This window comes from Strix uralensis, chromosome 4, assembly GCF_047716275.1.
Source record: "Strix uralensis isolate ZFMK-TIS-50842 chromosome 4, bStrUra1, whole genome shotgun sequence".
NCBI lineage: Eukaryota > Metazoa > Chordata > Aves > Strigiformes > Strigidae > Strix > Strix uralensis.
In genome coordinates, this window is record NC_133975.1 from 26,564,741 (window position 1) to 26,581,601 (window position 16,861).

The 16,861-nt window shown below is 41.3% G+C and overlaps 1 protein-coding gene and 1 long non-coding RNA gene across 4 annotated transcripts in view; one reads left to right on the top strand and one right to left on the bottom strand.

Annotated features, from left to right (window-relative positions):
• Nucleotides 1-6,298, bottom strand: part of PDS5A (PDS5 cohesin associated factor A) — an 86,601-nt gene extending 80,303 nt beyond the window's left edge. For both annotated transcript variants that reach the window (XM_074866021.1, XM_074866022.1), the window contains exons 1-2: nucleotides 6,130-6,298; nucleotides 5,137-5,307 (exon numbers count right to left, since the gene is read on the bottom strand). In XM_074866021.1, coding sequence (XP_074722122.1) covers nucleotides 5,137-5,307; nucleotides 6,130-6,156 — 198 coding nt within the window. In that variant the 5' untranslated portion in view covers nucleotides 6,157-6,298. The remainder of the gene's footprint in view (nucleotides 1-5,136; nucleotides 5,308-6,129) is intronic.
• A 98-nt stretch (nucleotides 6,299-6,396) lies between these two features.
• Nucleotides 6,397-16,392, top strand: LOC141942556 (uncharacterized). 2 transcript variants are annotated; one of them, XR_012628660.1, is made up of 5 exons: nucleotides 6,438-6,532; nucleotides 12,470-12,562; nucleotides 13,210-13,373; nucleotides 13,780-13,896; nucleotides 14,423-16,392. It is a non-coding gene; the product is annotated as an uncharacterized LOC141942556 (long non-coding RNA). The 2 variants fall into 2 exon arrangements; XR_012628661.1 differs by lacking the exon at nucleotides 12,470-12,562 and having other exon boundaries at nucleotides 6,397-6,532.
• Nucleotides 16,393-16,861: the final 469 nt, after the last annotated feature.

Here is a 16,861-nt window from a genome sequence, read left to right on the forward strand (position 1 = left end):
AAATTAGAAATTTCGCTTTAGGCTTATGTGGCCAGCAATAGCTCAAAACCATTGCAAACTGCAGTCTGCAGTTACATACAACTAATGGAAGTTTAAAAATTTTTAGAATAATTAACCACCAATCATTTCTGTAACCTGGCTATACGACCTCCACAAAACTACTTATAATTCTTAAATATAAGCATGTAAGTACATGCAAGTCAGAGGTCTAAGCCATGAAAATACCCATGTCATCTAAGTCTTGCCAGCAAATAGTGTTTAACTGATACAATCCAACACAGTTAATACGTATACCTTTTCCCCCAAAACATACCAAATTCTAGTGTATGCCATAATAGAAAATAGATTTTCTTCTCCCAGATGATACTCTAATTTGTATTTTTGTTTCATTCAAAATAACTACCTAAGCACAGCCAAGTCAGATCAGAGGTCCATCTAACTACACAATCTCAGAGTGGTCATTAACTTATGCAGAAATATCAGGGTGAGTAAAGACCCAGCTTTTTTTTCCCTCTCGCATACCTCTAGCTTACTTCAAAACATTTAAGTAGCAAACAAGCAACCTTTCTCAATTTTAACATTATGTAACAGATGCCTAAAAAACACCTGTGCATAATATGATAAATTATTAACATTAACTATTTCTAGTGATATGAGGATAATCTTCCAAATATAAAGACACAACAGTCCCAACTACAAAAAGCCCAACATTTCATCATCAGAGGAACATGCAGAAAGACAATGGGAAGAAGGAGAGGGAGTGTTCACTCTGGCACAAATACATATCAGATAACTAAGAAATGCCAAGGGACAAGATAAGGAAGACTCCAAGGCACACTAGGAGTGCTAACTTCTCCAGATGATCGCAAGCTAGGCCTTGGGGTGAGGTGGCAGAGGGAGAATTGGGGAGAGGGTGAAAGGGTGTGCGTGTGTGTGTAAATCAGAAGAAACTTTCACAGAAAGTGTCTTAACAGACTGTCACCATGGGAAAAGCAACAAGACTACTGGACTGATTAAAAACATAAGGAAAAGTCACTCCCCAAAACAAAAAAACCCAGAAAACAGAATATTAACCCCAACTATGATAAAGAAAAACTACATGACCCTCAATGAATTCTAACTTTAAAAACTCTTAGTTTCACAAAACCAGGTTTTGTGAAACAAAGGCCTTAAACCTTTGTTAAAAATCTCTATGCTGAAACAAATTTATCACTCCTTTTCCTTTGGAAGGTTTCAGATACTTCCTTTTTTTGTGGGGTGGGGGGTGTGTACTTTTGTATCTGCAGTGTCTGATTAAATGTGCTTTTTACAGATTTTATGAATTAGCATTGCTTAGACTGATATCCAAAGGTAAAAGAAAACACTCCACTATAAATGTTTTCTTTTTTCTACACACTTGCCGTACACTTCACCAAACTGTACAGTTGTCGATACAAAGCTGTCTCTGAACACATCGTTATGCTTTTTTTTTTTTTTTTTTTTTACTTAAGAAAAAGATCTGGCGGGTGAGATAGTTTTGCAGAAACAATGCAGAAGTCCCCATCTCTATCTCAAAAGATAACATTTCCAAACTTTCACGTTCAGATCAACTTTGAAGTTCCTTTAACACTCTAAGGCAGGACTACCACAGAAAGAAGTTGCTTTTTCCCCTATACCAGCACAAGTATTTGTGAGCTCTCACAATAAATCAGGCAAGAAAATGACTCAGGCTAAAACTAATACAGGTTTGGGGTTTTTTTTCCTCCTAACTTTTAACCCAGATCTGTTCACCCATCCATTTTGGCACGAGGCAAAACAAAATGCTTGTAGAGACGTACAGAACAGAGGCTGGGACAAGCAGCAGAGCGAGCCACTTCTTTCAGTGGCAGTTCTAGCTTTACCTACAAAGGCTGCTTAAGTCAGTCTCTGAGAAAGTCAATCTCTATGCATTTTGCATTGGTGGGGCTATTTTTAGTATATCTGACAATTAAGTACACTACTATTAATCTTATTCATAATGATTACAAGATTTTATATAAATAACACCAATATATTCTCTTGCGACCAAAGAAAGTTATATCCGAGATTAATAGTTTACTGACAACAATATACAAGTCTAGAGTTTGAAAAGGCAGTAAAATAGAATCAATTTTGAAAAAATTTCAATAGTCATAGAGAAGCTTTGCATCAAAGCAGATGCTGAGTTTCTGAAACTTTTCAACCTTCAACGATCTTACGGGAAGAAATACAATATTGCTAGTACAATTGTTTTCAACTTGTATTTAGTTGCTGGGTCGATTTTGGAACTGAAGGAGGACTACTTGGGTGCCTTAGAATTGTTTATTGTTTCCCGTTTCTATCATTTGTTTAAATAAAAGTTATTACCTCTCCCCACAAGCCTTACTAAACTGACAAGCATCTGACTTACAGCCCTGAAACCAATCACTATATAACTTGAACAGATGAACTGTAAAGAGGAACATTAGCCTTAAAAAAAAAAAAAAGAAAAAACACACAACCAAACCATTTTGTAGTCAAAGTACAGTAAGCCTCAACTCTCTGCTACATCCTACCTGCCTTGTTTGGTTAAACTTAATTGGATCTATTAAATAGACGCTTGTCCCCAGCCATAGCACACCACAGTTAAAATCACTTCTTCAATAGCTGAAATTATACATCGCATACTGTCCCACTCCAAGAAGGCACTAACCCATCTTTGTAATCTAACACACCAGGAACCACACTTGACTCCACCAAGCACCTGAACTGGTGTTTCATTCATCATACATATGCAATCCAGAGGCTTCTCCTTTCTACATCACTCAGAAGGTACGTGTTGATTTCAAAATTCTCAACCCTTCAATTTTCAGTGCTAATGTTATCATGCAGATATATCAAAACACTGTAAAAGAATCTGGCCTACATTTTATTACCCACAACCCCAAGCAGAAGGAGGGAAAGCATAGAAAAACATTCTTTTTAAAAGTCTTTGGCACAAAAGCTGCTGCTCAGGCACTCTGGGACAGGTGCCCAGAACGTCTCAAGTTCCAATAATAAGAAAAGCCTTCATTACGAGAAGAGGTCTGGACACATAAATACAGATGTGATATCAGAAAAGTTGCTAATAAGGACACAAATTTGTAACCAATTAAGTTGACCATGACTTCAATAAGCTAAAAGAACAAACGTTTGCAGGAACTGACCCAAAGCCTGGTGGCCAAAACACCAAGTTACACACACGTCTTCTATAAGAGATACACTGAGCATCTTTAGATCATGCATAGCCAAGGCATCAAAAAAATCTAGTTTCGAGGACTGATTCATGCCTGAATTTGTACACTCTGCTAAAGCTGGCTTTTATCATTAAGTTCTATTTAAAGTTGTGGAAAATTATCTTTTAACTGAACAAAACTTTTTCAAGCATTTCCATCTCAAGCACTGCATCATCACAATATTCCACATGCCAAAATGAATGTTTTTATAAATCAATTTGATATAAATAAGCATGTATTTCATAAACAAAGACTATATACTTGTTCTAAAGTGTACAGTACTTCTGATTTTCTTGATGCTTTAGTAAAGCCAATATCTGACAAAAAAAATTCCTCAAACTCAGATTAAGCAGTACCAATGAAATAAGAAAAATCTTCCTTTGTTGTTTCAGTGATGGTAGATCCACTAGCAAAGTATTTGTTCCCATTTAGTCTACAGTCTTGAGGTAACCTGAATACCTTAACAGTCGTTCATAAAAAAATGACAGAAAAAAAAAAAAAATCTGCTCTTAGCCTGGAAATTATGTCCAACACACACATGACTTCTATTATTCCTATTATCTAGAAGTGGCACAGCTCACCACTCCAAGTTTTACAACTCAGACAAAATAAAATACCCATTTCAACAAGCACCTCAAAACCACACTTCTCCCCATTTCACACAGACTTCAATTCAAAGTCTCCATCCAAACAATCAAAACTCCCAGATTTTCTCCTGTAACTGGCAATATTCCACTGGAGTTTTGAAAATACTAGGCTGGACTTTTCCAGTCAATAATTTTCAAAATTGTAATTGGACAACAATACTCATTTTCAAAGAAACAACTGACACATGCCTCGCCACTCTGAAAGCAAAGCGCAAAGCCTTCACATTTACAGGTTAAGAGATTTTTCAATGTACTGACTAGCCAAGACCATGATTTTTATTTTTCAATATTTGTGGGGTCACTGTTGTGACGGGAAGCAGATCATCAGGTGAGAGAACATTTCTGATCTCCAAAAAATTATTACTACATCCCCACCCTGGGCACAGGACCAAATCCCAGGTTATGACAATTTACTGGTCCAAAGACCATGGCTTTAACAAACGAGCTGTGCCAATATTTGATCAATGCTCAACTTTATTCTTTATTTTCAGCATAGAGTGAAGAAATGTTTTTAATTAATGGTTTAATGTTTCCAGTGGAAAAAGGGATTAAAAAATTAAAAAACAGAGATAAGCCTCACAGTCCCCCAGAATACTGTCAAGCAAACAGAGAAGATACTTTTCTAACAGTCCTTTTTGCTTATGAAAATTTAGAAACTTTGCCAAGCACCAGTTACACTGAATAGGAAAGAAACTATAAGTATTATATCAAATTGCAAAATCTGAGGCAGGTTTTACATATGAAACAATTTCAAAGTTCCATCTACAAACTCCAGAAATTCATCTTTGCTGTTTCTAAACTGTTCTATCTTTTCAGTCCAGAACACCCTTAACTAGATCTACTTGTTTTCCCCGCTCAACTATGCTTGCTCAAAGTGCTGGAACCAACAGAAACCTTCTGCCTTACCACCAAAAATTTTCAGTAACATATCCTGTAATTATTACTTATGATTTCACTTCAGACCTCTCCCCAAAACTGTGGATGTGTTTCACATACAAATTAGCAGCTTAATATATCAATTCTGGCTCAGACAGAACTCTGAGAGTACACTCACAAATTACAAAAATGACTCCTCTTTTAAGGAAAAGCAAGGAAGTGGTATTCCCGTAAAGGTCCGCAGGCAAGGAGATATTTCAACAATGACAAGGGAACTCCAGCAGTTCTCCTTTCCAGTGATGAAACGTTTACCTTAGGAAGCAAAAGTTGCAGGGAGGGGGGTAGTGGTCAGGATCGCTCACCTTTAACCGTTTAACCACCTCATCGTTGGTAATTTTGTCCGTAATCTCCTTCACTCCAGGAGGATAGTAAATGATTTTACCGTCGGCAGCAGGTTTTGGCTGGGTAGCAGGGAAGTCCATCCTGGTGCTGCTGGTTATAAACTTTCCTTCTCCACAGTCCTCTACCGGCCTCTATCGGTCAGAAAACAAAAGTTCAGCAGAATGGAAACGACTTTCTAACCCTCTTTTTCCATTTCTCACCCTCAATTCGCAGAAGGCCCCGGTTAGCACCCCGCCGGCTGCGCCCCCCGCCGCCGCCCCCGCCGCATCCCCCCGCCCCGGGCGGCGCTGAAGCGCGGCCCGGCCCGCCGCCGCCGCCGCTCCCCGCAACTCCGGCCCCTCCATTCCCCTCCGGCGCCTCCTTTCATTGCGGGGCTGCTCCAGCCCAACACTGTTAGTTCGGAGCCGACGATTTTACAATGAAATTTCGGGCTCGATCGAAGGATGCCCCGGGGCCGCGGGCTCGTTACGGCCCCAGGGAGGGGCCGGGGGGCGCAATTCCCGGCCCCGGCGGGGGCTCGGAGCCGGCACACCGGCCCCGGAGCCGGGAGACGAGGCCTAAACAGTTAGGCCTCAAAACTATCAGGAGGCAGAGAAACCAACAGGAGAGGGAGAGGGAGGGAGGGAGGGAGGGAGGCGGCGGCGAGCACAAACAAAACACCCCCGCCGGCCCCCCAACCCGGCGCCGAGCCCCCCGCCCGGCCCCCCCGCGGCGGCGGGAGCCCCCCCGGGGAGGGGGCCAGGCCACTCTCCACTTTCCATTTGTTCCCGCAACTTCATGCCCCCTCAGCCCCTCGCCCCGCAGCCCCTCCTCGCCCCGCCGCCCCGCACCCGGCCGGGCCCACAAAGAGCCCCCCCCACCCCCCGGCTCCGCGCACACGCCCCCGCCGGCCGCGGGCGACGGGGAGGGGGGCAGCGGGGACGGAGGGAAGCGGGACCCGGAGCCGCCTTTACCTCATGCAGCTCCGGAAGGTGCAGCATTGAGTAGCCTCCGTGCCGGGTGGTCCTCGCCGCTCCGCCGCCACCCCCGCCGGCCGCTGCCCTGGCTGCTCCCGCCGCCTCCCTGCTCCGCGGTGCGGCGGCGGCTCCTGCTCGGGGAGGGGTGGGGGGAGGGGGAGGCTGCTCGGTGGCGGCAGCGGCGGCGGCGGCGGCTGGGGAGAGGGGGAGGCTCCGGCGGAGCGTGCGCCGCGGGGACACAGTGCCGCTCTCCGTCCGGCCGGGGAAGGACAGCCCGGGAGGAGGCTCCGCGCCGCCCCCCTCCCCCTGCCCGCCCGCCCTCGGGCCTGGGGCCGGGCCCGCAGCGCCGCCCAGCCAGGATCCCCCAGCCCCAGCCGCGGGGCAGGGGCGAGGCCGGCCAGTAAGTCTCCTACCCCGCCGAGCCCCGCGCAGGGCGGCGGCGGCGGGCAGTACCGGGCACGGCCGCCGCAGCGCTGCCTCCCCCTTGGCGCCAAAATCGCCGGAGCGGCCGGGCCGCGGCCCTGAGGGCCCCTCTCCAGCCGAGCCCCGACCCCGTGGGGCTCTCCTCCTGGGCGGCGGGGGGGCAGCGGCCGGCTCCGAGGCCGAGGCCTGGGCGGCGTGGGGCCGGCTCCCGGGGTTGCCGGGGAGGGGGCCGCGGGTTGCCGGCTGCAGGGCGGCAGCGCCGTGTGCGGGAGGGGGAGAGGCATGTTTGTGCTTCCTCACGGAGCTGGGCCGCTCATGGCCGCGCGGGCTTGTCTGGCCGGTCCCTCGGGCAGCCGGTGACGGTCGTGAGGCCTGAGCGGGCGTGAGACATAAGAAAACAGAGGACAACGGTGCGTGGGGTGGCACGGAGAGTGCTGTGGCGGGTAGGAGCAAATAGCCCTCCTCCGGGCGGGCGGGCGGCAAGAGCAGCATCCACGCATTGACGTCCAAATTCTTCTTCCTCGTTGTTGGCAAATGATTTTCTCCAGCATTAATTTAGTTATAAATCTTCAGAAGAAACTTGAACACACAGACCGAAGGAGCCCTTGCCAGCCAACGCAGGAAATCCTTCCATGCAAAATGTCTTTATAATTTAATATTCTTTCATATTTCCAAGAGATGGGGTATGTCTGGAAAGTCAGTAGCAAAGTGGGATATATCTGTCTGTTTTGAATCTGCATTATGTGCCCTGCATGTCTGAAGTATGGGTGGCTAGAAGGTGTTTTCCAGATGCCTGCCCTGTGCAGAGAAGGTGCGTGGCAACTGAAAGATGACTTCTAATTGATTAAGACTAATTTAGGGTCTTCAGCTGACTATTCTTGGTTACCTGAACCAGCTAAAATTATCATTCATCTCAGTTTTGAAAATCTCTAATGAATTTTCTGTAGAGCAGATCAAAGACGGGCGGCTGGGACCGGTCTGCGTGGAAGGATGGGTTTCTCCACAGGGGCTGCGTGTGTGTCACAGGGGCCTTGCTGGGCACAGCAGAGGCGCTGGTGTGGCCTACCAGTCACACAGGAGAGATGCAGGAGGGCAAGGGGATGGGAAGGGAATAAGTAAGTAGGATTATGGTGAAGTATGCCAAAATCCAGATGTGCAAGGTGTGGAAGGAAAACATATAAAGACTGAGGAGCTCTCGGGTACTTCTGGTGTAACAGCATGTGAATAGGAAACTGCTCTCCTACTCCTGTGTTCCTTGTCTCCCTGCACTGTTGTCTTAGGGGAGTTAAAGCCTTGAATGCCCATAGCTTCTGTGAAACCAGCTCAGAAGTGTTATAGTGAAAATGACTGAGAGTTGCCAGGAACACTTAGGAGATCTCACACACTGATTTAGAAATCTAGAAGGGTGCTGCCAGACAAGGCGTTTAAATCTGGCTGTGAGTCCAGGTTTAGATAAAATGATTCTCTCCAGACTTAAGGATCGGTGGATTGGGGCATTCACAACAGACAGGTGACCTTAAGAGTGGGATACATGATTCAGTTTTAACAAGGTTGTACTGATTTAATAAACAAAGCCAACACCAAGCATTTAATCTTTTTCCTAATCCAAACTTCAGTGGCCATTTAGATTTGCCTTAGAGCTGAAGTACTCAGACTAGCTATCAACTCTTACTTGTTGTCAATAAAATAATATGTACTGTCAGAAGTATTATACCTTTAACAAATCTGGTTTTTCTACCCTTATGTTTATTACATTAGGTACTTTGCTTCCCAAATCAAATGACTAATACAAACAATTAATTTGGTGTAGATTCCTTATTTTTAATATACTTGTATTAATACAATAAATCAGAAACAAATCCTAGAAGATTATTCTGTAACTAAAAAAAAGAAAGTATGTATCAAAAACCTCTATGGGCTGTCTTAAATAGAAAAAGAATGCAAGTTAGTAAAAATGATGCAAGAAACAAATTTAAAGTGACCTTTGCTGAGGTTTTTTTATTACCAAAGCATAAAGCTAGGAAGATGTTAGGCAGGCTTCTCTTTGGGCATAACAGTAGTATTACGGGTGTTATATTCTAGAAATTTCAACTAAGTCTCAGAACTTCCTGGGTTTTGATGTTTATTTTCAAGTATTATTTTCTTATTACTGAAAAGCAGTATTTTATGTGTATCATTAATGTGACCTACAATGTCATAATGTTTTCTTGTAATCTCGTGATTACAACTTTTTCATGAAGCTACACCATCTTTACCTAGAAATATTTATACAACAGGTCATGAAGTAGGAATAAGAATTAAAAGGTAGAGGGCTGTGTTCCCACAACTTGTTTTTAGTCCAAGGACAAACACAGTGCAGAGCCTCTAGTATGCACTTCCAGTCACTTTTATTTTCCACTGAAGAATAAGATAAACTCTTGCATTCTAAGGCATGTGTACAACTGTAACTAACATGTAGTTAGATGTAGTAGTTCAAAGATTTCATTTGAAAGTGCCAGGCAAAGTTTGCTCATTTAATTAAAATTTTACTTCATCTTGAGCAAGTTGGTTGTGAAGCCCTACACTGGAGTATTCTTGGTTGTGGACCAAGATATCTATCTTCTTGCAGACTTTAGATAGTGAAGTTAGCAATTATTGTGGAGTAATGTTCAAAGATTTTTAATTCTCAGGATTTCATATCCGTAATACAACATAGAAAAAGTCCTGAAATACTTCAGTAGGAAGCTGAACATCTAGAAGTTCACACTGGATTTCTGCTTTCACAGGTAATGGTTAGTCAGCAGTATGAGAATTCTGACCACCTTTCAGTGTCAATGTTGTTGGAGTCCTTAGCTATTAAATGCAGGTGCAGTTGCTACTGGTACACTGTTCTGCTCCTGGAATAATTTGCTGTCTGACTGTAGGTTCTGGTATCAACACAACCTTGCTGACATACCCTAGGTCCACTGAGCAGGAGTATTTTGCCAGCATACTAGTGTAAAACTGTCAGAGTGCTCCTAGGATAGCCATTAATTTAGATGCTGTTAGTCAGATATATGGTGTTTTGAATGAGTCTTAGACAAATCCCGATCAGCAGAGTGGTTGAGAGAGGAGTAGGTGCAATTCTGTAAACATGGGATGATTAGGCAATGGCCCATCATTTCTCTGAGAAGCTGCAGGGATTCGTACTTCTGCACCATTTGAAATTCTAAAGGGCTAAAACAAAGCCTGTGGTTCTGATATCACACCCAATTAAGGGAGGTATGAATGAACACTTAGCTGCCAATTAGTGTGAATATATGCATGGTATTTTCAGAATGTGCAAACATAAAAGCTTCAGATAATCTGACCTGTGTACTCTTAATCTGAATAGTCCTGAAATCTGCTTGCAGATATGATTACGGCTGCTAGTGTCTGGTTTGTTGCCTTTGCTTGTTTGACCTTCACCCTTCTAATTTCAGCAGACAGCTGAGATCTGACTTGGACTCTGCTTCTTGTACAGCTGTAGCCAGGTTCACATGATCCCTTGGGTTCTAATGGATGGCTCTGTCTAATAATAAGACCCAATCCTTTCGTCTTTACCCAGATTTTATTGAGTGCCTACCTGGACAAATTTATGTTGGAATTTATTTACTTCTACTCCTATTATTTTTATTGGAATGTATTTACTCCAATCTGTTGTTTATTTGTTTATTAATATATTTTAGACTGCCATTGCAAGTGTAATTTATAAGCAGACTGAAATAAAGGGTGCTGAACACTCTTGTGGGACAGTCGTGTGGGGTGCTTCTTTCTCTGTATCACGTCAGGAGAGTAAAGTACCAAGAAAAGAAGAATTTACTGGTAGGGGAAGTAACGCAGCACAGGGTTTTCAGAACAAAACATCTTTCAGGTGAAACAGAAGAGAGTATGGAGTGATTACTTTAAGCACAGAAAATCCCTTAATTCATGTTGATTAAATTAAGCTATGTGCATATCTTTCCAGGAACAGCTTAACGGTTGTCCTCAGGTCTTTGTTAGTACAGTAAGGGTAGTAATAATGATCAAGAACTAAATAGTCGTATCAAGACAGCAGTGTGTCATGAACTGCAGAATAAGTCATATCTGTCAGTCGGCTGGGCAGACAAGTAAGAAATCCTATCTGGTGGGTTAGGAAAACACTTGTCTTCCTAATAATAGCTGTGCTCTTGAAAGCTTCTGCTTTGCAGAACCAGGTGGTGGAGTGTGGTCCTCCACTATTGAATTTTTTAAGTCACAGTCAAATAGGTCAAGAGGGGAAGGAAAAAAAAAAAAAGCTTGATTACTTGTTTTCAACTCTAGCATTTAGCCAGTTTTTGACATCTAGCAGGTTGCTTTCTGGCAGGTTTCTTCCTAATCATGAATGCTTCCCCCCCTTATGAAAGCCTACTTATTTTTTCAATGATACACATTTTTTCCTGCAATACAGCAGTTCTCTGAACTCAGTAAAAATCAAACCCTGGAAAATAATTTTTTGCCCTCAGTTTTGCACAGAAGCTTTCTCTCTTAGCTTTCTGACTTTGATATTAGTCCATGTTTCCAGTCATCTTTCCTCTTTGTCCATCTGTTGATTCTCTCACACATGCAGTTGCACACAGCTCCTCCAGTTAAAATTATAGTTTTATATGTTTGCTTCATTGGATCTTCAGAGATATCTCTGAGGTTTCTAATTAAACTTTGTAGTGTAGCATATCTTTGATAACAGCACCTAATTGTTTTAACTACCTATTTTTATAAAAGAATTGGTGTTTTTTACATCTGCTGTAAATTGAGAAGAGTGGTTACACTCACCTGAGTCAAAGGTGGGTTTCTTCACAATGTGGGTTGCCATAATGAAAGAGCTCCAAAAGGTATCCCATTCCAGAGAGTATGTGCAGTGAAATTACTCTCATCTAAGAAGAGACCAAGAAGCGTGTTTTGTCCTGAAGACTTACATGTGTCTTCCATGAACTACACTGACAAAGCAAATCCATGAAAGGGTGGAGGAGGACTTGTGTGTATTATCTCATGAAGATGGTCAGCTGGAGACACAAAGGGCTTCCTTGGAAAAGAGAAGCGAGTTCCACAACTTGCTGATTTTTCATGTTCTGAATAAAGGGAAGGACCAAATATGTATGGATTATATACTCCTTTGAAACTGATCCCTAGCCATATCTAAATATTATTTTGCTCTGGTTTCAGACAGCATAACTTTCTCCTGTGCTGTCTGAAACTGTCCTTATTTTGAGTCATACTTGGAAATAGGGCAGTTATACTTGCCACCAGACTTTTGTGGTATCAAGGCATGTTCAGAAATGACAAGAATTATCATTGTCAGTATATTTAAGCCATTGTGAAAAAGTGTATCCTAGCGAATACACTTGTAATTTACAAAATACTGTATTGACTGAACAATTGCACTTGTTTCCTTTGCTTGCAAGTAAAGCAAAATCAATTTATTGGCACCTGCATATTGGTGATTTCATAGGAGAATTTTTAGAAGCCTCCTTGATCTATTGCTAGTTTTGAGCATTCAGAAACTGAAGTCACAGCAGCCTACTGCGTGCCATCTATCCACCTCCTTTCTAGCTGCTCTCTTTTACGATGACTTGTCACCATTCACTCCATAATTACATTCTCAAGGTTATTTCCATCTCTACTCCTGATGTGTCCAAAGCACATACATTTATACCTATTCATTTCTGACAGCCAAGTCTACTTTTCTCCAATAATATATTTAATATGAGCATTTATCATCTTTTCTGCCCAGGAGATATGCAAGGGTCTTCGCTTGCACCACATCTCAAAAGCTTCAATTTTCTTCCTGTCACTATCAATAATTTCACAGAATTCACATTCATAAGTTGCTACAGTGAAAAATTAAGCATTTCACCAGTCAAATCTTTCTATTTTTTGAGGTGAAATGTTTTTTTTTCAGGCTTTTGTAAGGGAAGCCATGGGTGGATCAACTATTCTTCAGATTTTTCCAGTTTCTATTGGACAGTTTCTGATTGGATAAATTTGATCCCAGGTAATTGAATTTATGAACAATCTCTGTAGCTAGACCATTAAGCATGAAGTTAGCTTATATTCTATTTTTATTAATTAAGTAAAGTTATTGTATTTATGGCACACTCAAAAATAGCCTGTTTTTTTCATTAGCCTCTTATTGGCTCTCTAATACTTGCTGCACAGCAGAAGCAGTTGTGACAAAGAGCATTACGGCATCAGTCGAAGGTCACTTAAAAGGATTCCATCCATTTCAAATTTAACTTTTCCATTCTGTAAAAACCTTCCCAGATTTTTTTTTTTTCCCCAGCCAGGCTGCAAGGAAATCTGCAGTTACTCATAGCTGTAATAAAGGTGTATGACTCTTTATGTTTGCTTGGTATTTTTTCAAATAACAAGACAGATTTGGGGAATTTCTGAGTGTATGGGACTGCTTAGAGGAAATACCACTGAGGAAACTGGGAAAAGTTTGGTAATTAGCCCATGGCAGCTACCTACTGGAGGGAAGACAGTATGAGTAGAGCCTCTCCCTCTGCCCCATTAGATAAGAACTGTCTCATGATCTGTTAAAAAATGAGAACATGTGTGGTACTAACAAATTCTAATTAAGCTCCTTCGTGAAATGTATTGATTGTATTTGTGATGCTGCTGTTCCTAATTCTTTCACAGATACGATGTCTGCTGCTCGCAGTGAAGAAAAGAATGATATGAAACTTTACAAATGAATATGAACTTGGAATTTACCATTATGGTCAAAGAAAGATATTTGATGAATGGATCTGCAGTCTCAGAGCTGTACTGTAATGATGGGGTCATTTCAGGATGATGGATAGGTATGTGGTGTACTATTCAGAGGCTTAAAAAGGGGTTGCATTTATCAAACTCAGGGAGGCATCAAAGTGTTTGGGTATGATTCTGTGAGCAATAGAATCATTACAGTTTGCCTTTGAACAAAGTCAGGAAATGTATTGATCATATAGGTTTATGCTGCTAGGAAAGCAACTAATGATGGTTCAGTCAATGTGTTTTGTGAATGGCTTCAAGGGATAATCATTAAAATGTTACACCACTACACCATTTGGGAACTTGAATGTGGAAGTTGGAATTTCAAACCCTTGTAAAGAACAATTTGCATTTGAATTTACAAAATAAAATTACTTCTTTGGATTGTGCAGCTTTGTTCACTTCATCCTTACGATTCTACTTCAGTTAACGCACTGGATATTTTCATCCACACAGGTCATCAGCCAGCATGACAGAGGAGCACACTGACAACATAGTGATCCAGAAGCAGGGAATACTGAGTATCAGTGGAGGATGATTTTCCTAAATTCAGGATATGTGGCAGCAGAGAAGGTAACTAAGGTTCTTTGAGTCAGTACTTGAATGGGTATTTAACAAAGCAGACAAGGAATTGGTGTCTGAAGAGAGGACAGAGTATCAGGTATTGAGTAGACAAAGCCAGAAGTAGGCTAGACAAGGGAAGAGCATATATAGAAATGAGAAGAGTGTAGTCTTGACAAACGTGAATGCTTAGTAATACAAAAGCTGGTTCACAATAGTCAGATTTCTAACCAAAAATTCTCCATGATGGAATATAAAAAAGTCCATGATGGTAGAATGATCGCTGAAGGTGATGATATTAAATGCCAGCAGAGGGATTACTACTTGTAAGTAGACTGATACGTATCCACTTACAATTTCACCAACATTTAATACCACTATTTATATCCTATCTGAATTTGGCAAGGCAGCTGTGTGCTCTGTGTAATACACTGTAACTACACTGTATCAAGCACATAAACACTTGCTTTCTTACTCTGTACTGTTCTTTTTATCTTCCAGACACTGCATACTTATACCTAATCATTTTTATTTTCAGGGAAGCGCGTGCTAAAATTGTAAACTTCCTTTATTTGAGACCATTAAAGAGGCAGACAGAGACTTTTGGCCAGCATGTGAACATTTAAGTCACTACTTCAGATGTACTCAGTTTTTGCTTATGGAATGCCACTGATCTATATTTAATCAATACTTTTTAAACTTCCTTCAAGATCTGCTCAGCAGCCACCTCTAACCCAGCACACGATGAAGAAAACTTGAGTGAACCAGTTTTTTCATCCATTTTCAGTATCATCTAGCTTGACACTGCCTGGATGCACTCTCTTAGGCTTGTATCCTTGCTTCAAAAACTGTAACAGTATGTTCTCTCACACAGCTTCATAGTAAAAAAGATTTAAATTAAAAAATATGTCAACAAGTCTATTGGATTCTATCACATTCTGAATATACTAAGAGAACAGAATGATGTTACTTCTAGAAGAGAAAAACTTTAGCAATAGATCCTTAAATACCCTAAGGAAGCAGCTTCATATAGCAAGTAAGAACACTAAAGGAAGTACACAAATGCTGAAGTAATCTATGAATAAAAAAATGCAAGGGCTTTATATTTTCCTGAATTTAAGAAATTTGCAATAATAGTCTGTCTTACCACACCTTTATTTTGGTGTTTGTCTCTGTGCTCCTTTCTAAAAGGTTTGTCCCTTGGCCCATGGCTGGGTATGAGAAATGTGAACACAAGAAAAGGTATGAAGGAACAGGAGAAATAGGAGGAGCAAAGATGAACACATGTGCTAGAGAATCTGCAGCTGGCTGAGCATTAGGGAGTTTCACGTGAGCAAACAAAAAATGTAGAAATAGAAGATGAAATAAATAGCCTTGAGTGAATTGCAAGTGTATCTTAAATATCATAATTTGTGATCAGCAAGTACAGTTTTGCCAAATTCAAGCTGAACTGGAGAAATCAAATTCTGAGAACAATATCATTAAATGTTCTGTTATATATCTTAAAATTAGTTACACCTACAGTTCATATTTACTTAATATAAAGACTCCTGTCAAGTTTGATTTTGGCTTTGCATATTTGGAAGCTACAAAACCAATCTTTTCTGAAACTAGCTGAACAAACTTGCAAGAAGATTTTTAAAAAACAGAGCATACTGTTAAAATTCAGAGTTAAAAAGTGGATTTCTTTTGTCCCCTGTTTACATATGAAGGGGAGATCCGGGTCAACTGGAGAGCTACATCAAATATATTGGAGCTTTTGTTTCTGTGTACATGACCTGCCTGCTGTTTTGATGCTGCCATGTAAATGTCTTCTTGATGAGTCTGGGGAGGAACATATGTGTGACAGTGGCTGCAGTTGCACTTGGGACTGACGCAGCCTGCCATCCCAAAGGGGTGAACCTGTCTGTGAAGAGTGTTGAAAGGTAAATGAAACAAACTTAACTTGTGGAAGTGGTGTTTGTTTTCTATTTCAGTCCTAATAATAGGTTTAAATGTAATCCACATAGGGATTTGCTTGTATGTGTCTTTGATCACTGCTGAATTTGAAAAGTAGATGTATAACCAGCAACAATTAGGAGAGTCCAAAAACATTTGCCTTTAAGAGTCATCAGAGTCACAAACTGCATAATGCTGCTGAGAAAAATAATTACCAACATGTGTATGGATGAGGGGGAAATTGGCAATTTGTTCTGCTAAGTATTTAACCTTTTAATTTTCTACTCTTCAGGACTGTTTAGTATATATAGTTTATTTTTTGTATGTGGAAAATAGGCAAGTTTATAACAAACACTGATGTAAAGATAAAATTCTTACTTGGTTTTGAGGTACGCATTGTTCTCTCCTAACCATCACCACTGCACAGAAGAAGAAATCATAGCTCAGAAATTGAAGGACTACATAGAAAATATGAACTACTCCCATTTCAGTGTTCTTTTAAGTTAATGTGTTCTTTCTTCCAGGTTTTGTGGAATGTAAACAGAGGAATAAAGTAATTGAAAGAGTTCAGTGTTTGATCATCTATTTGAAGAAAGCTTAAACATGTTTTCATGCTGGCTGTATCAACTGTTTTCGGGGTTTTGTTCTTGGTTTTTTTTTAGTAAGTTGTCTATTACAGATGGGCCCAGATCCAAATTACACCACCTCTGCTCCATCCTGAATTGTGTGTATGAACTTAATCTAGTTACAGATACCAATCTGAATGTCATGAGCTAGGGCAGGGTGAGGTGGAGCTTGTCTTAAGATCTGACTCCCTTGTTCTCTGGACTTGGATTTGGCATGAATTTGGCCGGTCCCAGCTAACTAATTTTCACCTGGTCCCCAAATAAATCAGAAACTACACTGTCCTGTTGCAAGGAGTGACTGTCATTTTATGTCTCTGGCTTTCTAAATTTGAGTTTCTTCTGTTGCTGATATTATTCACTGGGAAAAAATGTGGCCCCATTTCCAGTGACAGAGGGTGTGAAATAAAAAGTAG